The sequence below is a fragment of the Echiichthys vipera genome (genome assembly GCF_963691815.1).
Source record: "Echiichthys vipera genome assembly, chromosome: 2".
Classification (NCBI taxonomy): domain Eukaryota; kingdom Metazoa; phylum Chordata; class Actinopteri; order Perciformes; family Trachinidae; genus Echiichthys; species Echiichthys vipera.
Genome location: NC_139827.1, coordinates 5048168 through 5073971, shown reverse-complemented (window position 1 = coordinate 5073971; position 25804 = coordinate 5048168). Strand labels below are relative to the sequence as shown.

At 41.6% G+C, this 25804-nt stretch overlaps 1 protein-coding gene across 1 annotated transcript; it reads left to right on the top strand.

The window, feature by feature from the left end:
* The first annotated feature begins 206 nt into the window (after positions 1-206).
* On the top strand, positions 207-24376 carry abcc10 (ATP-binding cassette, sub-family C (CFTR/MRP), member 10). Its single transcript, XM_083925913.1, has 22 exons — positions 207-355; positions 1922-2135; positions 3058-4429; positions 4722-4949; positions 5860-6016; positions 6719-6855; positions 8035-8114; positions 8194-8365; positions 9238-9336; positions 11572-11761; positions 11987-12064; positions 13212-13406; positions 13901-14042; positions 15125-15317; positions 15747-16090; positions 16244-16413; positions 16516-16676; positions 17422-17675; positions 18244-18389; positions 19577-19674; positions 20425-20537; positions 21541-24376. The coding sequence occupies exons 2-22, from the start codon at positions 1960-1962 to the stop codon at positions 21674-21676; spliced, it is 4641 nt and encodes a 1546-aa protein (XP_083782039.1). The 5' UTR covers positions 207-355; positions 1922-1959; the 3' UTR covers positions 21677-24376.
* The last annotated feature ends 1428 nt before the right edge of the window (positions 24377-25804 follow it).

Below are 25804 nucleotides of genomic sequence, written 5' to 3'. Positions count from 1 at the left end.
TTTATTTTGAAAAGCTTGCGACGTGCGTCATCACTAATCGACAGAAGTACTTCCTGCTAGCTTAATGAAAACCGGTAATATTTAAAGGTTGCTTGTGTTAATTAAGTGTCATTTAGTTATATTTATGTTATTAGTGTTTAGTTAATATAATGTTAGTGTTACCATGACAACGACGTTTGAAACCGGGGATGTTTTGTGAGCTAAGCTAGTTAGCCTAGTTAGCTAGCCTCGGTTTGTTTACATTCTTGGGCCAAACCAGCAGGTTCCTTTCAGCCAGGAAGCGCCTTCACCTGCGTCAACATGGGGTTAAAAACCAGCGCCGAGACACAGACATGATGGCAAACCTTCAACACATGTGAGTAAAATATATTAAAAGTGTTTCCTTAGTGTGTAACTGCGTCTTCTTCTTAAAAAGTGTAAAATGTTAACGGGGTTTTGTGTTTGTAGGTCGTCCACTCTCTAGCTACTTTTAACAAACTGGTAAAAATAGACAAAGTCAAGTCAAGTTTATTAATGTAGCACAATTCAACAGCAAGGCAATTTAAAGTGCTTTACACAGAACATTTAAAAACATTCACTTTATCTTTTATTTTACTTTGGGAAAATGGTGTCTTTGGTTTCCATAGTTACCCTAAGAAGGAAGGAAAATGTTACTTTTTAATAAATCTGTTTTTATTTCCTGCAATTCTTGCAAAATGTCATATTCATTAAAGTAGATTTTCTAAGAAAACCCCTTGCTTTTATGTTTTTCAAAAGGAAATGGAGCTTTACTTTAAGCTACTCACCAAATCAGCCAATGAAAAGGCTGTAATATGTGATATAAAGGCTGTAATATGTAATATGCATAACCTTGTTGTATAATGAACATCACCCCTGGCACATGTTCGCTGTATACTATTTCTATCTACATGTATGTCAACTCCTTTTACATAAAGCTGTTGAATGTTTTAATAACATTTGAAAGAAACACATGAAATCGCATATAAATCACATTTAAAATTCACATTCACACATTCCTGCAGTTACTGCCTCCACTATTCGGGTTAATTGTACAGTTAATCAGTGCTGTAGTGTTATTGTTATGCATAGGATATATCCATTAAATATATCACTATGTCAGGGGTCGTGTATGATAGCGAGTTTAGAAAGTTTACAGTTTAATTTGATATAAAACGAAGAAAAACAAGAAAACTCCACAATTGAGAAGCGGAAAACAGCATTTTCTGCCATTTTTGCATTAAAAAAAATTAGCTCTTTCATGATTAATCATTAATGATGAATCATTCATTCATTCATTCATCTTCAACCGCTTATCCCGGGGTCGGGCTCGCGGGGGGGCTGGAGCCGATCCCAGCTGACATCGGGCGTGAGGCGGGGTCCACCCTGGACAGGACGCCAGTCTATCACAGGGCACATAGAGACGAACAGAGACAGACAACCATTCACACCTACGGGTGATTTAGAGTCATCAATGAACCGAACACCTGCATGTCGATTATCTAAATAGTTTGTGATTATTTATCTGTCGATGGACTAATCGGTGCAGCTCGAGTAAAGAGTTTGACTAACCATAAAGCGTCACAGACAAATGTGCAAATTGATTCAGCTGACAAAGAACCAGATAAACCAGAATTTTGACGTCACATTTTAATGATCAGGCTGAAGTATAATTGCATCAGGGTCTTAATTACTCAAACATCATGTGACTAATAAGGACGGCCATATTGTTAGCGTGCTGAGCCCTGACCCAGTTCTGCACACATTCGTATTAAACAGTTACAGATAATGAATAAATACTGATGTTTAGAGCAACTAACAGGGATGAAATGAGTCTGACACTGTGGCCTCAGGCAGGATTGACTTCCTGTGGGTCATTTTAATACGCTGCGGTTAGGAACTAACGTTGTTTTCTGCTCCTCAGATATTTCCTAGAATGGCGTCAGTGAACTAGGAGGAGGGATGAGGGTCTTTGGGCCGGCGGAGCTGGTCGCGGGCCTCTGTCACACAGACGAGCAGGATCCTTTCCCCGTGTGGCAGAACGGACGCGTCAGCTCCTGTTTTAACCAGCTCGTCCTCGGAGCCTTGCCTCACGCAGGGATGGCCGTATTCAGCGCCTGCTACCTCGGCGTGACGAGGTGGGTCGTACCTGTCGGCCAAACACACCAATTCAATTCAATTCAATTCAATTAGTTTCAATTTAATTTCAGTTAAATTAAATTCAATTTTATTTTTCAGTGCCAAATCATTAAATTCCATATAAATTAAATTAAATTTCGATTCAATTCCAATTCAATTTAATTTCAATTCACTGTTATTTACAGTGCCAAATCATTCAATTCAAATTGAATAAAATAAAATAAAATAAATTTCAATTTATTTCCAATTAATTTAAATTCAATTTAATTAATTTCAATTTGACTCCTATTCAATTTAAATTAAATTAAATATAAATTCAATTCAATTCAATTCAAGTGCCAAATCATAACTAAACTTATCTCAGGAGACTTTACAGAGTAGGTAAAGACCACTCTCTATGACTTAATTATAATTTACAGGGACCCAACAGCAGCTTGCTTATATCTGACTGTGGAAAATGTGCACACTGAGAACAGCAGAATACATCACTATGCTGATTATTATTTTGTGATAAAGTAATAAACTTACCTAAACTGAGCAGCTCATACTTCAAAACCTTGAACTTATGTTGATCGTATTAGTTTAATTTAATGTTGCATGAGGAAATATTTGTTATTTTATCTGATAATGAAATGAAAATTAGGTCCTGTGATGTGGAAAAACAGTTTTAAATGGGAACTGGTTCTGGATTTTAAGGTTTCTATCAATAGTGAATGTATTTTGTGTCCTATACGTGCTGATGTGTTTATTTTCTGGATAATTACCCCTTATATTTATAAAATAAAGTAAAAGTGTAATGTTTTACACAAGAATGAAATCTATTCTCACAGTATCTTTTATTCTCTCATAATCGGCCACAAAGAACTCATTTCATTCATATCATGCACCTGTAATATTAAATTCAATGTGTCTGCTTTTTAGATGCGACCTCCTCCAGACGTCCCCTCCCTGTGGTTGGACCCTCCGGTGGGTGTCTGCTCTGCTGGCGGCGCTGCTCTTCGCCGCAGATGTCGTCCTGGCGAGCCTCCTCCAGCGGGCCGACTTGTACCTGGACGTCCTGGCTGACGGCTGTGCCATCCTGGCCTGGCTGGTGCACTTCAGTGCCATCACGGTGCTCCAGAGGACGGCTTTGAGGAGAACCAGAGGACCTCCGCTGCTGTTTCTGCTGGTCCTTCTGTGCGTCCCGAACCTGGTCGTCACCTTGGTGATTTACTGCGACGGTCGGGAGTGTTTTCACCTAACGCAGCCTCTTGAATTGGCGCGTTTTGTTCTCGCCTCAGCCCGGACGCTCCCCCTTCTGCTTTATCTTCTGGCATTTGCCTTTCCCTGCATCAGCGATGCTGGATACACTTTGTACATCAACGCTGTGGACGGATCCCCGCTCATCCCAGAGGGCGCCCAGCCGGACACGGGGGAGATGGTGGCCGAGGATGGGAGCGGCTGCTTCTCTCGGCTCTTCTTCCTGTGGTTGACGCCTCTCCTCAGGAGAGGGCAGCGACGGGAGCTGGACAGACCTGCTGACGTTTATCACCTCCCTCGGAAACTCCGGACTACTGTGGTTTGTCGATACTTCCACCAGTGCTGGGAAGCGTGCCGACGAGGGGCGGCGGTCAGTAACGGGCGGGATCAGTGGCCCAGGCCGGTCAGCAGAAACCTCCTGAGTGGCACCTGGAGTTCAAACTACCAGGAGGAGCCACTGGAGCTGGAGGGGGACGTGGGGCTGCTGAGGGTGCTGCACAAGGCGTTTGGGTTGCGTTACTACATCCTCGGTGTGCTGAAGGTGGTGGTCAGCATGCTGAGCTTCGCCGGTCCCCTGCTCCTCAGCAGTCTGGTGAACTTCATGGAGGACGAGGGCGCTCCGGTCAGCCAGGGTGCCTGGTGCGCTCTGGGCCTCTTCGCCACCACTCTTCTCTCTTCTTTCCTCCAAATGATCTTCGTCTACGAGGTCTCCAAGGTGGCGCTGTCAGCTCGTGCCGCTCTGGTGTCGGCTGTTTACAGCAAAGCCCTGCGGGTCAGCGGCAGCAGCCTGGCCGGCACCACTCTGGGAGAGGTGGTGAACTTGATGAGCACTGACACCGACCGCGTGGTCAACTTCTTCAACAGTTTCCACGAGCTGTGGAGCATGCCCCTCCGGTTTATCATCACCCTCTACCTGCTGTACCTGCAGGTGGGCGTGGCTTTCCTTGGCGGACTGGGCGTGGCTCTGCTGCTCGTGCCGTTCAACAAGTTCCTTGCGTCCCGTATCCTTAGCAACAACCAACACATGCTCAGGCACAAGGACAGCCGTGTTAAGGTGAGAACTGTTTCGTTTTATCTATAGCTGCATTTCCATTAAACACTTTCAGTAAAGCCCCTTTAGTAACTTAACGCAGCTCATATGGAGATAAACAATCCATCTCATTTGCGATTTCACCACATATGTTTTTAAATGAACAAGTTTAAATGTTTTTATGACCAAGTTTAATTTTTTATAAGTCCTTCTTTTGTAACAAATAAATAAAATGATTCAGAATTAATAAAACGATTCATGCTGAAGAAGAATGTCGAGATTCAGATTATTCTCTTAAATTTGTGACTCTTCTCAGTTAATGACGGAGATCCTCTTCGGCATTCGCGTCATCAAGTTCTACAACTGGGAGCCTCATTTTACTCAGAAGGTGGCCGACTGCCGTAGAGAAGAGCTGTCCCGCCTCAAGGCCCTCAAGTACCTGGACGCCATGTGTGTTTACACCTGGGCTGCTCTGCCGGTGGTCATCTCCATCCTCACCTTCGTCACCTACGTGCTGCTGGGAAATCAGCTGACTGCAGCCAAGGTGGGGGAGCTTTTGTCTTTCAGATGAGTATAGATTTAACTGGGCGAACAGAGAGCTCAGAGGGAATTAATGTTTATAAAAGCTGCACACAAAACCTCTGGAAATTATTCTTTTTACATTGGAAATAAAAACCTAACATCTGCATCTGATATGTAATATTTTCTCTTTTTAAATTTCTTTTATAAAAAACGATTTCTAAGTAATGATGTAGACCATTATCATATAAACAAATGTCAGTTTTATCCAGTTGATATGAGCTTTAACACAATTTGGCAGGTGAGTCTTTTCCATTTAAGAAAAGAAATAGATGTAAAAGCACCTCAAAAAGATGCAAAATGACTAGAAATAGATGTAAAAGCACCACAAAAAGATGCAAAATGACTAAAAATAGATGAAAAATCACCACAAAAAGATGCAAAATGACTAAAAATAGATGTAAAACCACCACAAAAAGATACAAAATGACTAAAAATAGATGAAAAATCACCACAAAAAGATGCAAAATGACTAAAAATAGAAGTAAAATCACCACAAAAAGATGCAAAATGACTAAAAATAGATGTAAAACCACCACAAAGAGATGCAACATGACTACAAAATAACTAAAAGTCAACTCTTTGAATTTGGTTGTCTTGTTCCTATGTAGACAGAGTGGGGGGCTTCGTTCATGTCTGTGCCCAGGGGCCCGTTGTCTGAATTTACAGGATCAATCATTTCTGCTTGAAGGTGTAAAATCACATTTGATCACCAATCCTCTCTCATAACACTGACTAAACTCACTAAAAAAAATGTACGTTATAGACATTAATTCCATTATTATCAGCAGGAAACGTCCAGAACAGATCTTCCTCTCTCCAGTGAATGTTTTTTCTGTATCATGTGTCATGAACATGAATATCCGCCCCTGCAGGTGTTCACCACGCTGGCTCTGGTGGGAATGCTAATCGTCCCTCTCAACGCGTTCCCCTGGGTGCTCAACGGCATCCTGGAGGCCAAAGTGTCTCTGGAGCGAATCCAACGCTTCTTCACACTGACCAACCAGGATCTGCAGGCGTACTACGCCCTGGGTAGGCTCTCTGTGTGCATGCGTGCGTGCGTGCGTGCGTGCGTGCGTGCGTTTGTCTGTGTGTGCTTGCGTGTGTGTGTCAGAGTTTAGTTTTTTTTGGTCGGTCTGTTCCAACATTATCTGATCTTTTGATCTACAACTTTATGGATCACTACAACCGCAGCTGTTGCATAAATGGTTAACATTTGTATTATTATAAGTGTGGTTGTATGAGATACTTCGTCAGTGTGTTACCTGGATAGGTTTTCAGTTTTCAGTTTTGGTATTTGGATATTCGTTGTTTTTCCTTTTAAAAAATAAAGCCTTTAATTAAATCAAAAGACACATGTTACAGCTCAGTGTGCTGCCGTCATTATCAGGTTTTAGGCATTTTATGGACCAAACAATCGTTTAATTGAGAAAATAATCTACAAATTATCAAACAAACATCGTTAAGAGCTAACAAAACGACAACGGACCGAGGCAGCGGTAGACCAGCCGCTCCTGTGCTCTGTGAGGTAAAATGACTGTGCACTTAAACTACACCTTTCATTATTTTTTCCTTAAAACCAAATTTGGAACTCCGCAAGTGCACAGCTGAACTGAATCTGAAGCTTTTTGTGTGCACAAACCCGTAAAAGCATCATTCATTGGCCTTTCAAAGCTTATTTAATGTTATTATAATGATGTATAATGATGTATATGTTTAAAATATCTTTCCTAGTTTCCCCTGAAGACACTCAGACATCGATCCTGTTGAGTCAGGGGACATTTTCTTGGCAGGGGCCCGACAAGGAGGGAGAAAGTGGAAGAGCTAAAGGGAGTCTGCTGCTGCACGGTCTCACTCTGCACATCACAAAGGTACGAACCGTCTGTGAGCTGAGTTACTTTACTGCCTTCATGCTCTGCGTTCTTCATTGTTACTGCAGAAAACAGAAATATTCAAATCAAATTAAAACTGGAAAAATAAGAAATGAGATCAAAATAACATTAAAAAATATAAATGTATTAAATATTAACGTTTTTTGAGCAGGCAGCTGATGAGTGAAAACTTGAATCTATAACAACAGCAGTCTTTTGAATAATTCAGATTTGAATTAAAGCTCATAATTTATTATTGATTATTATTGATAATAAATTATTTTATTTTATGTTGAACATGTAAGAAAAAGAAAAGATATAGAAATATAGTAAGTAAGTATAGTAATTAATACATTTTTTTCCTATGAAGAGATGCTTAATGACTGAAAATAGACACAAAAAGAACAAATAGAGACAAAAATATGTCAAAGACACAAAATGATTGAGAACAGACGTAAAATGACCACAGAGAGAAACAAAATGACAACATAGAAACGTAAAATGACTAAAAATAGATGCAAAACCAGCACAAAAGATGCAAAATGACTAGAAAATAGATGCAAAACCACCATAGAAAGATGAAAAATGTCCAAAAATAGATGCAAAACCAGCACAAAAGATGCAATATGTCCAAAAATGGATGCAAAACTAATACAAAAGATGCAAAATGACTAAAAATAGATGCAAAACCACCATAGAAAGATGAAAAATGACTAAAAATAGATGCAAAACTAACACAACAGATGCAAAATGTCTAAAAATAGATGCAAAACCACCACAAAAAGATGCAAAATGATGAAAAATGTCTAAAAATAGATGCAAAACCAGCACAAAAGATGCAATATGTCTAAAAATGGATGCAAAACTAACACAAAAGATGCAAAATGACTAAAAATAGATGCAAAACCACCACAAAAAGATGCAAAATGACTAAAAATAGATGCAAAACCACCATAGAAAAATGAAAAATGACTAGAAAAAGATGCAAAACTAACACAAAAGATGCAAAATGTCTAAAAATAGATGCAAAACCACCACAAAAAGATGCAAAATGTCTAAAAATAGATGCAAAACCAGCACAAAAATATGCAAAAAGACTAAAAATAGATGCAAAACCAGCACAAAAATATGCAAAAAGACTAAAAATAGATGTGTTGTGTTGGCTTCTGTCTGTTCCAGGGCTCTCTGGTGGTCGTGGTGGGGAAGGTCGGCTGTGGGAAGAGCTCCTTTCTGGCTGCTCTCACCGGAGAACTCAACAGGTAAAACCGCCTCCACGACTCACCACATCTATTCAAGTGCTGCACACCGACTCAAGGTCTTCTCTCCCGATCTGTGCAGGTTGAGCGGAGTGGTGTACGTTGCTGAGAGAGAGGCCGGCTTCGGTCTTGCGTCTCAGGAGCCGTGGATCCAGCATGCATCAGTACGGGACAACATCCTGTTTGGCAAAGACTACGATCCTGTCTTCTACCAGGCTGTGATCGAGGCCTGCGCTCTGTCAGACGACCTCAACGTACGATCTCTGCTGCCTTCATGTCTTTTCCTGTCTCTATATTTCTCACCTGCAGTGTCTCATCCATCATTAGTGTTTATAACAATGAGACATGTTTACATTTTGCCGATGGAAGAAGAAGAATTACTTTATTAATAGATTAATGCCGATAAACTGGCACCTCTCCAGCCACCGGTCCACGTTCCATTCATGGTCCTAACAGGGACTCGAACCTGGTTCCCAGCCAAATCACCTATGGATTAAGCTACTGCCGCCAAAGAGTCACTGTCAAGGAATCGATCCCTGGTTTTCCAGGTGACATGCGGAGATACTGTCCACTATACTAGAAAGTGGTGATGACAGTCCATCTCATTCGTCTCCCAGCCCAGTGACTCTCCACTCGCAGCCCAGTGACTCTCCACTCGACAGTCGAGAGTCGTGCTGGGCCCGTGGGTAAAGACGTGGGTCTTATCCACATGGAAACTGGCTCCAACACGTCCTCACTGCAGCACGATTTTAGACCAGAAGTGTCAGTGGCAAAGCAAGGGACCTTGGTGCGCTCGAGCTCACCCGCTTTTGGCGAGGGGTGGTAAAAAGACGACTACTGAGCCTCATGAGCATCTCTCCGTCCAAAGAATAGTGTGGAGAGAGAGAAGGGGGATAACACCAAGAGCGCATATTTCCTTTCACCTATTTTCTATCTGCTCCTTTTGTTTTCTTTGTACTCCTTTTACGTCCATTTTTAGTTGTTTGGTATGACTTTGTAATTGTTTGGCATCTATTTTTAGTCATTTTCCATCTTTTTGTGGTGGTTTTGCGTCTATACTTTGCATCTTTTGTGTGATCATCTAATATTTATGATGATTTGTGTTTTTAAAAATGTGTCTTTTCAGGTTTTGCCAAATGGTGACAAGACAGAAGTGGGAGAGAATGGAGTAACTCTGAGCGGAGGACAGAAGGCTCGGCTGGCCCTCGCCAGAGCAGTTTACATGGTCAGTCCAAAGCATGCACACACACACATACACACACACACACACACACACACACACACACACACACACACACACACACACACACACACACACACACACACACACACACACACACACACACACACACACACACACACACACACACACACACACACACACACACACACACACACACACACACACACACACACACTGCAGCCATCTGCTTTGAGTCCACAGAGAGAGACATGCAAACACATGTTACTGTGCAGGAAACAGAATTAAGGTCAGGTGATTAGATACAGTTTGTGGCCTTTCTGTCAACCTCTGCATCTACGGACTACACACACGTGTGTTTACAGACACAACCATTCATAAGTTCCCTTCATTAACAGCTATTTGATGCACTAAATGTATTATTTACATCTGATAGAATGAAATGATTCAAACTTTGATTTAGTCCGAGTCTCGACAGCTGTTCAGGAGAATACTGTTGGAACTTGGACGTTCAGTTTTTTTTACAGAAAAGTGTCAAAGACCTTCGATCATTACTGAATCACAACGGTGCGACGTGGCTCCTCATATTGAGTTGTACGTTTGTCTTCGGGCCAACGGGAGCTTAGTTGGTGGTGCTTTCACTGACGAGGTTTAAACTGTGACAGAAGGATGTGATAGAATATCTGCTGTGGCTATAACACTGATGTACTTGCATGTTTTTTTTAAAATAACCAAGGCACTTCAACAAAAACTGACTTTGTGAAAAAACAGTGAAAGCCAGAGAACAGCAACCATTGTGTCAGCAGAGAAGATTTAAACTTCTTCTTTTTTTAGGGCTGTAGGATTCAAACATGAATAGGAAGTGTAGAGGCCCTTGCTTTGTCTTTTATGGAAATTGCAACAGATTGGGAGACAATTGCAGCGAAGGTGTTGCATGTTGCTGAAGGACGTTCACATAAACATTTGCATTCACCCTGACGTGTAGCTGTACAAGAGGCCCAACTCCTGCTGCAGAAAACATCCCCCAATCATGACATTAAAGTTCAATTTATTTGGGTCTGATGGGAAACATTATGTGCGGGGTAGGACTGGGGAAAGACTGAACCCAAAGTGTGTGAAGAAGTCAGTTCAATTTGGAGGAGGAAGTGTCAGAGTCCAGATCTAAACCCCATAGAGAAACTCTGGAAAATCCATGGCGACAAAGTAATGTCTAAGAACGCTCACATAAACATTTGCATTCACCCTGACATGTAGCTGTACAAGAGGCCCAACTCCTGCTGCAGAAAACATCCCTCCCAATCATGACATGACATTAAAGTTCAATTTATTTGGGTCTGATGGGAAACATTATGTCCGGTTAGGACTGGGGAAAGACTGAACCCAAAGTGTGTGAAGAAGTCAGTTCAATTTGGAGGAGGAAGTGTCAGAGTCCAGATTTAAACCCCATAGAGAATCTCTGGAAAATCCTCAGTGACACACTAATGTTTAAGATACCCACTACAGTTACCGAACTGTGGAAAAGACTGAGTCAGAACGGAAGCAGATCAAAGCAGAGCAGTGTGAGGAACTAGTGATGTCCTGTGGGCGCAGATGTGCTCAAGTCATTCAAAGCTGTGGCCTCTACACTTCCTGTTCAGTTCTGAATCCTAGAGAAGAAAACATTGTTGAAATCTTCTCTTCTGACACAATGATTACTCTATTTTTGCTCACTGTGTTTTTCATAAAGGTTTTTATTGAGGTGCCTTGCTTATTTAAAAAAAAAAAACATGCTGGGACAAAAGTGGTATGTGCTGGTTTTGCATCTGTTTTAAGTAACTTTGCATCCTTTTTTTCTCATTTTGCATCTATTCTTAGTCATTTTGCATGTTTTTGTGCCGTTTTCCATCTATTTTTAGCCTTTTTCATCTTTTTGTGGTGCTTTTGCATCTTTTTGTGTCATTTTTGAATCTTTATGTGCCGTTTTCCATCTATTTCTAGTCATTTTGCATCTTTTTGTGTTGGTTATGTGTCTATTTTTAGTAATTTTTTTGACATTTTGTTTCTCTCTGTGGTCATTTTTAATCAATTTTTACAGTGGTATAGCCAAATAGCAGATATTCTAACAAATTCTGAACAGTAAAAAATAACAGTATTTCAGAATTAATCAAGAATTAATTATTTATTCTCTAACTTTGACCCCAGTGTACATATAGAGAGCAAATATATAGAGACGTCCTCTCACAGACTTGACTGTGACTTTCTCCTGTCGTCGTTTTCCAGGACAAGGACATCTACCTCCTCGACGATCCTCTGGCGGCGGTTGATACCGATGTGGCCGAACACCTCATGAAGAAATGCATCATGGAGCTCCTCAAGGGGAAGACCAGGATCCTTTGCACGCACCGCGTAGAGTTTGTGGACAAAGCCGACATGGTGGTCCTCATGGACGATGGAACGATCGTCAAAACAGGTCGGAAAAAAGCACCGTAATGCAAAAAAAAAGCACCGTAATGCAAAGAAAAAGCACCGTAATGCATCCACTCATACCTTACACAACCCCACTTTAAAATATCAGAACTATCCCCTGAAGTTGCTTCATAAATGTGTACAAAATGTGCTCCTTAAAGTCGGGAAATGCTGCATGTTTTGAAGAAGGTTCTTTGCTCACAACCCACGTTTGTTTGCTGTTTAACAGGCACAGCAGCAGAAATCCTTCCTTTGGTCGAGGCGGTGCCCAAAAAACAGAAGAACAAGCACAACATGAGAGAGAAAGGTTTGTTCACCTGCAGTTAGAGCTGCTTGATTTCCACCATAATGGAAACATCTCAACAGCTGATGGATCGATGCCCCGAGGATACATTTAAATGAACCACCGTAAAGTTCACATTTGGGTCTTTGAGCGTAATGTTTCTTTTTTTTTTTTATCAACTTTTGGATAGATGGCCATAAATTTGATCTGGACATTCATACACTAGACGTGCACCAATGTAGTGGCTGCGATTTTAGTGATTTTTAAAATATATTTTTGGACTTTTTATGCCTTCATTAGAGAGTGTTGAATAGACAGAATAGTGTGGAGAGAGACACCAAGGGCACAGATTTCCTTTCACCTATTTTCTATGTGCTCATTTTGTTTCTCTTTGTACATATGTTACGTCCATTTTTAGCTGTTTTGTATGTCTTTGTAATTGTTTTGCATCTATTTTTAGTCATTTTGCATTTTTTTAATGCCGTTTTGCATCTATATTTAGTCATTTTGCATCTTTTTGTGCAGTTTTCCATTTATTTTTAGTCATTTTGCATCATTTTGTGATGGTTTTGCATCTATTTTTAGTAACTTTGCTTCTTTTTTTGCTTATTTTGCATCTATTTTTAGTCTTTGTGCATCTTTTTGTGGTGGTTTTGCGTCTATTTGTAGTCGTTTTGTTTCTCTCTGTGGTCATTTTTAATAATTTTGCGTGTCTTTGTTGTCATTTACTTTCACCTAGTAAGAATGGGAGTCTGGGGGATCTCCCCAGAAAGTTTTTTTGCCGTCAATTACTTAATTCCCCGCATTCAGTTGGTTTTGTATGCACTCATTTATGGTGGGAATGTCTTTATGTAAAGATAAAGACAACATAGGTGACTATTTAAACTATAAGAATAATAATATGACTCGAAGCGACCTGCTTTGACTAGAATTTGTTCTTTTAGTTATTATTATCGCTCTAATTTGGCTTGTTGGGTCTATGAGTCACGTTCTAGTGGTTCTTCAAAATAAAAGTCCTCTGCTACTTATTTGTTTTTATCGGAGGGGGACAAATGCTCTAAACATTGAGAGGGACGTGTCCACTGTGCCCCTCCTGGGATCTGCACACGTTGGTGACTGCAGAAAAAAATCGGATTATTTTCACGCCCCCTCTTGTTGTTGTTTTTTAAAGCAGATGGCCTGGAGCAGCAGGAGGAAGAGGAGCCGGGTTCATCCCCTGATCTCTGTGTGGACGATGACCCCGACCAGTCAGGGGCGGAGAAGAAGCAGGTGGGCGGGCTGGCGTGGAGAGTTTACCAGACCTACTGGGTCGCTGTGGGCGGAGCCCTGGCTGCCTCCGTCCTCACGTCCCTGCTCCTCATGCAAGGTTTGGATCCGCCGTGATGACGTGCGTGCTGTGATGACGCTCATTTTCAGTAAAAAATATAATGTACCAAGAAATTATGATTTATTATTATAGGTTAATCTACATTAATGTATCAATTATTATAATCCAATAACATTTTATTATTCAAAGTAAATACGTTGAATCTTGTTGCTTTAAATGTGTTTTTGATTCAGATACTTTTATACTTTTATTTACTTATTATACTTTATTACTTATTTAAGTGTGAATGCAGGACTTTTAATCCTAACAGAGTATTTCTACACTGTGATATTACTACATTTAATAAAGTAAAAGATCAGCATAATTCTCTCACCACTGACTGTAACAGAAGAAACTTTTAGTTGAAGGATTACTTGCACTAATCACCTTAATGGTGCAGCTATGGGTGCTTTTAGTTTTGTCGTTTTCACTGTATTTCACTTAAAAAAGCAGCAAAATTAGAACTTTTTCCACGTTTCTTTTCTGTGATTCAGCCTCTAAGAACGTTTCTGATTGGTGGCTTTCTCACTGGATCTCCGAGCTGAAGAACAACGGTTCCACCGGAACGAACGGTTCCTCCTCCTCTGGTACCTTCAGCTCCCCTCACCTGCTGCTCTTCTCATCCGGAGGATTAATGTGAGTTCTCAAATCATTACGATATTTTAATTGAATAAGAACAAATTACATTTTTGTGCAGGTCAACTTTACAACACTTAAAAATGTACAAAACAGCTGTTATTCTTCTTCCCTTTAGTTAAAACTATCTGAGATAAAAACAGTATAATTCAGACATTTGAAATAGAGCTCTGATCAGGCCCAACCCTACATGAACCCATGGACGTATTCTGAGCCCCTGGGCCCCTGGGCACAGACCTGTAAGAGGCCCCCCACTATGCCTTCGTATAAACAAGACACAGAAAGTCAAAGAGTCTAGATTTAGTTGTTTTGTGGTCATTTGTTTCTCTATGCGCTCATTTTACATCCATTTTTAGTTGTTTTGTATCTTTTTGTGCTGGTTTTGCATCCACTTTTAGTCATTTTGCATCTTCTTGTGGTTGTTTTGCATCTATTTTTAGTCATTTTGCATCTTTTTGTGGTGGTTTTGCATCTATTTTTAGTAATTTTGCATCTTTTTGTGCTGGTTTTCCGTCTATTTTTTAGTAATTTTGCATCTTTTTGTGGTGGTTTTGCATCTATTTTTAGTCATTTTGCATCTTTTTGTGGTTGTTTTGCATCTACTTTTAGTCATTTTGCCTCTTTTTGTGGTTGTTTTGCATCTATTTTTAGACATTTTACTTTTCTGTCATCATTTAGTTTCTCTCTGTGGTCATTTTACATCTAATTTTAATCATTTTGCACGTCTTTGTTGTCATTTTTTGTCTCTTTGTGTTATTTTTTGGTTGTTTTGTGTATATTTTATATTTTATGAGTCAGGACCCCTGACTTTATAGGCCCCTGGGCCTGTGCCCGTGCCCGGTTCAACCGTTCAGTAATCTATCCATGCATGAATCTGCATAGTTCTGAACCTCCAGTCTGAGTAGAAACCTGAATACTGCTTTTTTTATCCAGGGGATGGAGTTCTTACACAGCGGTACAAATTGTGGTTTAACTCTGTAGAAACATGACACACTGTTGTTTGTTTGTTGTTGTTTTAGTAATGTTTGAAGTGACTTATGCAACCTTTTTAATGAATTCTTAATTCACATCTACCCACCCAGGTCTCCTCTGTCCTCAGTCGAAGTGTTCACTTCGAGCAACGTGAGCCCTGATGTCAAGTTTTACCTGACCGTGTACGCCTCCGTCGCCGCAGCAAACACTGTCTTCACCGCCCTTCGAGCCTTTCTTTTTGCCTATGGAGCCATCTGCGCCGCCACAGTCATTCACAACAGACTTCTGGACCACGTCCTTAAGGTGTGTCATCTGAGCTTTGAGCTGCCAAACGACTGTCGCCCAGTCAGAGGCGAGCAGATTGAGTGTTTATGTTTGGCAGCAGCAGGTAAAGGTCAGAGAAGCAGGCTGCCTGACTGAAAGGTTGCCAGAATGAAACTCCAGACTAGCTGATGGGTTGCTACTGAAACATAGTCTTCCCTCAAACGCCCTTAAATGGGACATGTGATGCTCAAACTGCTGGACTGGGCCACAGCACGACTTTATTTGTACCACACATTTAATGGACAACAAAACATGTTGCTAACAATGATTACAGCAAAGTTTTCTGAAATTTAAAGAAACGCAAAGAAAGGAATTTACACATCTAACGTTAAGTCTTAATCCAGGCTTGGTCTTGGCTTCTTTTGAAGGTTGAATAATCTTAACTTCCTGTTCACCTCCTCCCCTCAGGCCACGGTATCCTTCTTCGACACCACCCCGATTGGTCGCATTCTCAACCGATTTTCCTCGGACTTGTACACGGTGGACGACAGCCTGCCGTTCATCCTGAACATCCTGCTGGCCAACGTCTTCGGCCTGCTGGGCATGCTGGTGGTTATCAGCTACGGCCTCCCCTGGGTGCTCCTGCTGCTGCTGCCCCTGGCTCTGGTCTACCTCCGCACGCAGCACTTCTACCGTCACACGTCCCGGGAGCTGAAGCGCCTGTGCAGCATCACTCTGTCGCCCGTCTACTCGCACTTCTCCGAGACGCTGACCGGCCTGGGAACCATCCGGGCCAGCGGCAGCTCTGCAAGGTGAGAGACGTGACAGCAGAACGTTTTAGAGTCTCGTACATACTTTACCCTATCTCAAATCTAATGGATTATGACTTTAAGTAGTTTGTTTGTGTCAGAAAATACTGAAAAATGTTAATATCCTGCAAAAAAGTGCTCCTTTTGTTGTTCCAGGTTTGAGGAGGAGATCGCCAGGCGTCTGGAGCAAAACCAACGCTGCCTGTTTCTTAGCAACGCCGCCATGCAGTGGCTGAACATCCGCCTGCAGCTGATTGGCGTTGCCGTGGTGACGGGCCTCGGGGTGATTGCTGTCGTCCAGCACCGGTATAATTCTGTTGATCCAGGTGAGTCTGCAGGAAGAGTTTGGTGGCTGTGCACCGGTGATACGAGACGGGTCGGTTCCATAGTGTGTGTGCGTGTGTGTGCGTGTGTGTTGTTGTCTTCAGGTCTGGTGGGCCTGTCCCTGTCCTACGCCCTGTCCATCACCACCCTCCTGTGTGGACTCATATTCAGCTTCACCCAGACTGAGATGCAGCTGGTGAGTGTGGAGAGAACTGAGGAGTTCTCCACCGGCCTTCCCACTGAGCCACAGCTGCACAACACACAGGTCAGAACCACTGCTGCACTCGCTACATACTGCTAATACTATTACTAATGCTAATTCTACTAAAGCTATTACTAATACTTATACTGCTGCCCTCACTATATACGGCTAATACCATGATTAATGCTAATACTACTAATACTATTACTAATGCTAATAATGCTAATACTATTACTAATACTAATAATGCTTATATATAACTAATACTGCTGCACTCACACTAAATACTGCTAATACCGCTTCTCTCCTTCTTCACATTCTTGCCACCTTCTTCTCCTTTTTTCACCGTCTTCGTCTTCTTCTTTGCCTTCTTCATCACTGTCTTCGTCATCTAGTTCTTCTGCAGCCAGACCCCTCTCGATGCACATTATTTTTTCTGTTTAACTGATTCATCGACAGATCGCTGCAGCTCTGTTTGTAATGACGTGTCTCTTGTCACTAGAGTTGTTCCAATATCGGATAGCCAGTAGAGGAATTGCCTATCGCGAGTACATGAGTCTATGTACCGATCCATTACCTTGTAATTTAGCTCAGAAAAAACTGCTTAAAAGTAGTTTATTTATGTTCTTCTCCCATTGTGACTGACTGACAAACTACATGGCGTTCATTCTCTGTATGTAATTGCCGGTAAGGGTATCTGTACTGGGTATCCATTAAAGCACAAGTTCAGGTATCTAACATCATCTCTACCTGTCTCTGGTGTTCCTTCACTTTTTTAAACTTCACCCTCTCTCTGCTCCATCACCAGCTGTCTCCGGCGTGGCCCGAGCAGGGTTGGTTGGAGTTCCGCGGCGTGGTTTTGGCCTACAGGGACGGTCTCCCCAACGCCCTGGACGGCATCAGCCTGGTAGTTCGACCCGGGGAGAAGGTGGGCATCGTGGGACGCACGGGCTCCGGAAAGTCCACGCTGTTCCTGGCCCTGTTCCGTATGGTGGAGCTGAACCAGGGTCAGGTTCTCCTGGACGGGCTGGACATCAGCACCGTGGGCCTGGCTCAGCTCAGGTACGCCTGAAGCAGTGGTGGAGAGATAACGGTTATCTGCAGCTCTAGTTACACGCAGTCTGATTTTTATACCGTTCTGTTATCCTCAGAATCCTTCATCTTTTCCTTTTTTCTACCATTTTTCCTGGTCCACTTCCCTAAATTTGGACACTGTTGGTGGGATTGAGGTCACTCAGAGAGAGCATACTTCCACCAAGGCAACACAGTCCTCTAAATCTGAAGAGTTGAAACTATTTTAAGTATGAAAAATTAAAAAAAATAGAAATAAAAACAAACAAACAAGTTAAATTAGTTAAATGAAGAGAAGAAAACAAGGCAAAACACCACGAAAAGATGACGAAACGACTAAGCACCAGTTCTACTTATAGTTTTAATCAATAATAAGGATTTTTTTAGTGCTTAAAATTAAAGAAGCAATTAAAGAATTAATTACTAATAGTATTTAAAATAATAATAATTGTAGTACTATAGTTGTGATATTCTTATATTGTACGAATGAGATTATAGCAATGTTAATCAAATAAAGTAAAATAAAGGTAAGTGTGTGTGTGTGTGTGTGTGTGTGTAGATCCAGGTTGGCCGTTATTCCTCAGGACCCCTTCCTGTTCAGCGGGACCATCAGGGAGAATCTGGACCCGTGCGGACGACACTCGGAGCAGCAGCTGCTGGACGTCGTGGTCCAGTGTCACCTCGGCTCTGTGGTCGACAGGATGGGTGAGAGAGAGGAGAGAGACAGAGGGGAGCGAAAAGGTGCAGGGGGAAGACGAGCAGAGCGATGAGGTGTGACTGTTGAACACACCGTCCTTTAATCCTCAGACTGTTCAGAACAACACAGGTACACGCAGGACAGATTGTCCCGGATTCTCAGAACACCTGATTATGTTACATAAAGTCAAATTAAAGGTACAATCTACTGTTACGTACATAAAAAGCAGTACATTTAAGTAAGTTTAAGAGAACAACATTACTCCAATACTTCTCTGTTGTTTTTCCTCCCTTAGACATCCAAAAATGTATTCATGAACAAATACAAAAAAGTGAGAAATTAATAATAATAATAATTCATGACAATAAAAGTGAAATAATAAAGATGATAAATTAACAACATGTGAGTGTGGAGCATGACCGCATCACGCTGCATCGCTGCAGGTGAGAATGCCGATCTACTGATGTCGTACAGTCGACATTTTTCGGTTTCCAAAGGAACTCTGGGAGATGAAGTCCTAGAGGCTCGCCTGCAGTTACATCTAACTACCAAAGAGGCCGCTAGAAACAACGGATCTCCATTCTTACGGATCCCAACTTTAAGATTTTATCATATAAAAAAAAACCTGGTGCAGCTCACAGGCTGTGTAAAATATGAACGTGACGTCAACCGGAGGTTTCCGAAGAGCCAAAATGAAGCTCAGTGTGAGGGGCTTTGGCCGGCGCCATCTTGGCAGCGCCTGCCGTCGCCTCACTCCCTACTAATCCAAATGGTCAAACAGGTGGTGCTGTGACGGGAACTAGAGACTGTTTATAATGATGGACGGCTGTTAAATGTTTTTTAAGGTGCCACTTCACATACAGTTCAAAGTGATTCATCAGCATACAGGAGAGATTATGGTGTGAGATTCAGGTGACATCTCTAGTGTGTGTGTGTGTGTGTGTGTGTGTGTGTGTGTGTGTGTGTGTGTGTGTGTGTGTGTGTGTGTGTGTGTGTGTGTGTGTGTGTGTGTGTGTGTGTGTGTGTGTGTGTGTGTGTGTGTGTGTGTGTGTGTGTGTGTGTGTGTGTGTGTGTGTGTGTGTGTGTGTGTGTGTGTGTGTGTGTGTGTGTGTGTGTGTGTGTGTGTGTGTGTGTGTGTGTGTGTGTGTGTGTGTGTGTGTGTGTGTGTGTGTGTGTGTGTGTGTGTGTGTGTCAGGGGGTCTGGACGCTGAGGTTGGAGAGAGAGGGAAGTCCTTCTCCGTGGGACAGAGACAGCTGCTGTGTCTGGCCAGAGCTCTGCTGACTCAGGCCAAGGTGAGACCTCGGCTGTACGATGACACTGAACATTATTTATCATCATATTTAGTTTTTTTCTTTTTTCATTTTCTACTTTTCATGCACAGGTCAATTTTGAGATTTTGGTCTATTTTGCTTCCTTAAAGTTTGAATATGGAGAATGAGCAGAACACCGCCATCTAGTGTCTCAAGATCGTAGTCGCAACAACAAAAAGTTAGTCAAGCAGTCTGGTTGCCAGGTTGGTCAGACCCGGCCCAATAGCCTACAGGAGACCAGAGTCTGTTTGAGTTTGTTTGAGCCATAAGAACAAGTATTGCAGAGGAGTTTGACTGACAGTTACCGTTAGCCGTTACCGTTTATTGACGTTGAACTCCTTTATCTCAGTCCATGGAGTGACTGCTCGGCCTATACTGACTCTGGTTGTTGCCCGTCTCCGGTCACTCAGCTGCTGGGACAAATAAGCAGCTGCAGGATTGGCAAATCCCATTTCACCCAGTGCCAGCCTACAGTAGCTGCACCCAACAAAAGACAACCCTGGCAACCAGCAACGCCCAACACTATTGGCTGCTACAATGGAAACAGAACGTGACAGAAAGTCTTTGTCAAACCCGTCAAACAATTTAAAAATATTAATTCAGACTTCGTATTCAACCTTTAACATTGCAGTGTTTTGTCTGCCGCCCTTTTTTCCCCGTTCCCAGTAATTCCCGCATGGCTGTGACCTCTGTTTCCAATGACATCACAGCGCTGTTTTCCCCCCCATGCAGGTCCTGTGCATCGACGAAGCCACGGCCAGCGTGGATCAGAAGACGGACAAACTGCTGCAACAGACCATCAGGGAAAGGTTTCAGGACAAGACGGTCCTCACTATCGCACACAGGTGAATCTCTCTTTTGAACCATTTTTAACTTTTCCATCAACAAAGAAAGAATAAAGTGTGAACAATAATAAACATCTTAGCAACACGACAAGGAGGAAAGACAAGAGAAATAATACATGTAATAAATGCAACTTTGAATTTATGAACATTGAAAAATAAAGAGTTTCATTCAAATTCAGTCAAAACATTCAGATAAATGTTTTCAGTGCATAAACATTCAGTGCTAGAAATTCAATGGCTTTTGAATTTCAAAAGAAGAAAGAAGAAGAATTTCTGAGTCAGGACCCAAAGAACGAGGTCGCGGGTACAAGCGGATGAAATGTGTTTTCTCAGGAGGGGGGCTGGAGTCTCCCTTAGAGAGAGGGGGAGAAGTTCAGCATCCGTGAGGAACTCAGAGTAGAGCCGCTGCTCCTTTGCGTTGAAAGGAGCCAGTTGAGGTGGTTCAGGATCATCTAGTAAGGATGAACCCTGGGCGCCTCCCTAGGGAGGTGTTCCAGGCACGTCCAGCTGGGAGGAGGCCTCGGGGAAGACCCAGGACCAGGTGGAGAGATTATATCTCCACACTGGCCTGGGAACGCCTCAGGATCCCCCAGTTAGAGCTGGTTAATGTGGCCCGGGAAAGGGAAGTTTGGGGTCCCCTGCTAAAGCTGCTGCCCCCGAGACCCGACCCCGGATAAGAGGCTGAAGATGAGATGAGATGAACTTTGATTGAAACTATCTTAATATTGTATAAAAGGACCCAAATGAGATTTTTAACCTTTAATAACGTAAGTAATCTTTTCTCGAGGTAAAGTTACGGACAATTCTTTGATCCAATGAATTGATCTTCTTCCAAGAGAGTGAAATAACTCTTTATTTTATTGAGTTATTCAAAGATAATGTCTATTTTTCAAGATGTAATTAAACCGCGGACTGGTTTTACAGAATGAACGTTTCATTTCATGCTCCACTCTTTTGGTAAGGTGCTTATTTTTCACTTCATTTTTCTCTTTTCCGTCTGCAGGATCAACACCATCATGGACTGCGACAGGGTGCTGGTGATGCACGCGGGGAAGGTGGTGGAGTTTGACACCCCGGCTGCTCTCTGCCAGACAGACCGCTCCATCTTCCTCAGGCTGGTCGGTGAGCGAGGAGAGTGAGACGGCGAACAAAAAGGGACAACGCAAAGATTTATTTTTATATATTTTTATCCTGGAGAGGTTTCCTGAGAACTCGCTGCCTTTTTTCAGCGTCGTCCTGCTTCAAACACTTTAAACAACGTGTACAGAAAGAAAATGAACTTCTGCTGATGGAGCGGAGACGTAGGGAGTGCCTTGCTCCAGGGTTGTGTTTAGACTTGGAGGTGATGATCTGGGTTTGTGGATATTTTCTTGTTTTGTGCTGACATTTAGTTTTTGTTTAACTGGTCGTTTCACTGCTGACACACAGGCTGCTTCCACCCAACTACCTTTTCAGTTGAAAACACATCTTTACTCACGTTCACGTCGACACTACTCCGGCATTTCCGAGCCCTTCGAACTGTGATGTTTGAAGAAGAATAAGAAGAATTCCTTTAATTTATACCGCAAGGGAAATTCAATTTTTATCTCTAATTGTTATTATACAGGTTATACACACACGTAGGCCCGAAATACACACACATGCACAAACAGGACCTACATACATACATGCAATTAATGGAGAGAGGGGGCTGCAAATAGCTCAGCGCCCAGAGCAGTTGGGGGTTCGGTGTCTTGCTCAACAGAAGTGCCCAGGAGATTAACTGGCACCTCTTCAGCCACCAGTCCATGCTCCATTCATGGTCCACACAGGGACTCGAACTGGCAACCCTCCAGTTCTCAGCCAAGTGAGCTACTGCCGCCCATAGGTGCCGCCCATAGGTGGCACCCATAGGTGGAAATGGTGCTGAGCCTGTGTTTCATTTATACCCAATGAAGAGAGAACATAAGCAGCAGTAAAGGTGTTGGACCCAGATTTTTCTGAGCGCCTCTAGCTGAAAAATCAGGAAACAGTCACAGCAAAGAAAAGCTCATTTTCTGGAGCAGATCAACCGAACGCTGCATGTGCTTTTACATGTCCGTCCAATTTGTGGGCTGTGTAGCCACCTAGCTAATGCAAACGCCATTGTCACCGAAATGGGATGAAGTGTGCCCTTAGTTTGGGTTTTGTCTGGATGGACAGAAACGGAGACGTTTGGAAACGATGACACAGACTCCAACGTTGGTTAGCTTTATCAGTTAGGTAGGCCGACAGATCTTAAGTGATTTCATCCCTCTTGTGTGGGTGCTCCTGTCCGTCTGCTGTGGCTTGGATAATGCTCCTGGTGCCGCTCTAATATGTCACCGTATTTGCTTTGCAACAACTCCCAACCTGTGTTTTCCACCACCGTTACCGCCTTATTTATACACGTGTGTTACCGTCAGTAACGGTTCCACCTCGGTGTCCGTCCGAGATACTAAATCTCAGCTCTGACTTTTCATTGTTGCTGTTCTTCCTCTGAAGTATTTGCTTTATTTTAAACTTATACATCCATGATTTCCAACCGTAGAAAAGAAAACGCTTGTGTGGGAAGATTGATTTCATTCACACCTACGGACAATTTAGAGTTAACAATTCCCCTGCGATACACCCGCATGTCTTTGGATTAGAGGAGACGAGACTCAAAGATACACTTTCACTTAAAAATGACTTTTTTCCGTGATCTAATTGTTTGGGGACTTTTTTAATATTGGTAAATTAAGCGTTTGTTCTTCTAAGATTTATTAAAATGTATTACTCCGACTCTCTTTACTCAAATCCGTCCATTGTATTTATTGTTTTTGTGAAGAAGACGAAGAAGAATTCAATTTTGCACAAACAGGATGTATATATATATATATATATATATATATATATATATACATGCAATTACTGTTGATTTTGATTGATGGATTTATTTTAGTGTCAGTTTTTCCCACCAGAAGTTCCAGAAACTCGTTGTTTTTGTTGTCATATTTGTATTAATCACGCTTCTTCTTGTTCTTCACTGTCGGAGGTTTGTTTTTCTTGCTTTGATCATTAATAATTATCAACACATGGACTCACTCGAGAGATCAAATGATCTTTGTACTAAAGGAGCCGGGGGGATAAACTCAGTCTGACTGTGTGAACTGTATGTTTTGGTGTTCCTCAGGGAAGCTGTTCTGGTCCTCTGTTGTTTTATTTGTTTTTGATATTTTCAGAGAACATAATGTTGCTTTTCTGTCGCTGCTGCTTTTAATGTATTAGATGTTCACAATTACACCCAAAGAGAGAAAACTGGGGCTTTTTATCAAATATGCTCCTAAAAATCATTAACTTTGTAACGTTTTAGGAAAAGAGCAGAAAAACTAGAAAGCATTTACAACTGAAGACCCAATGTTTCTTTGTGGTATTTTTTATTTTACTAAAACTAAAACAATGTTGCGGTTATGTGACATGGACTGTAACTGTGGTAACCCGAGGGCAATAATGCACGCACACTTTCAATGTAGTTCTGTGTACTTCACTGAAACTTTGGTGTAGCCAGCCATCCATGTGTACAAGCGGGGAGCAACCACAATAACAGTCCCACAGGGTGCAAAAACCCGACACAAAGGTTCCGGGTTGCAAACCTCTAATAAAGTACTGACACACCGTTAAGACTATAACAGTGACCATTCGGCTCCCAAGGCGCCCCAAAACATTACTTCTTTACCATTTAAATTTTTATCAGATTTTCTTACTTTTGTTGTTTTGTTTTATGCTTTTACAGTCTTTATTTTTATTCAAAAGCAGCTGCAATTGATGAATGCGAATGTGACGACCTTACATAAATAAAGTTCCTCATTATTAATAATATTGTAATATAAAACATAAGATCACATCTTAGAGGGGGTTCATTTTATAATCTTTGTGTTATTTTTGCAACTTAAATTTATTGTTGCCTCTTATCAAAACAAAAATACAACTTTTTTAATTGTTTTTTTTTGTTTTTTTACAATGAATTAATTCTTTTCTCTGCAAATAATCTCACACACGGCGAAAGTTAAACACACAACACTTGTGGTATGTGTTTGCTTTCGTCTCTGTTTAAACTTTCTGTGTGAACAAACGACCGTGACTTCATTTACTTGACTATTTTTAATCAAAACATTTTATCACCCTGACTTTATTAAACTGTACTGGGGAGTTTTTGATACATGCAGTATGTTGTTATTGTATTGTTTTCATGTAAAACTTAACGTACAGAAAATGCTGATCACAGTATCATTTAAGTGGCACATTCAATGGTCCTAATACCCCCAACACATTAATTAAAACAGCAGTAACCATCTCCAACAGTTTATGGATTATCAGAAAAGCTGCCTATTCATTTTATGATGATCAACTGATAATCTTTGCAGCTTTAATGTAAATCTTTTGATCAAATTCAATTGCTGATCAAAAGAAAAAGCTAGTTTTTTGTTGTGTTATTACATGTGTTGCTAAACAACTCAGAGCCACTGACTATAATCTTTATGTGCAATATGATGGTCAAAGTGTAATTAGGGCGTAAAAGCACCCCATGGTCTTTTTACAGCATGAAAATACATCAAATGAGCCACGGAGACAGTTTTTTTGGTTGATCAACCATGTATGGAGAATGCCCGGAGAGACGCTAACAGCCCCAAAGGGCTCGGGGCGGTGCGCTGAACGCATCCAAAACAGCATTTTTTAACCACTAATACTGCTCAAAATAGCACCAAACCTCTGCAGTAGCATTATTAGGGTCCTTACACATAAAAAGAAGCACTAAAATGCCGTTTCGGATGCGTTCACATGGTTGATAAATGGAAAAAACTGTCTCCATGGATTCTCTGATGGGTATTCATGCTGAAAAATACCATGATGTCCATTTTCACCAGACTTACACTTTAAGAAACAACAACTTCTTAATACTTTACCTTTAACCTCTTAGAGCTTCATCTAATAATTATTTGGTTCTATAGTATATATATATTTATATTTAAAGAGCTCTTTTCCAAAACGAGATAAAAGCCAAATTTAAAGAAAATGAGTTTGAGCCACTTTGCTGTATACAGAACCTTTTCACTGCTTCATCAGTGTTTCTGCCAAATCTCTATATTTCCTTGTTTAAAATGGTCTCAAGATGCAGTTCCTTTCCAAACCGCGACCAGCGCCAAATGTATTTTTAGCCTAAATGCGATACGTCCTCTCGACCAATCAGAATTCAGTGAGCATTCTATGCGATCCAACATGGCGGCGCT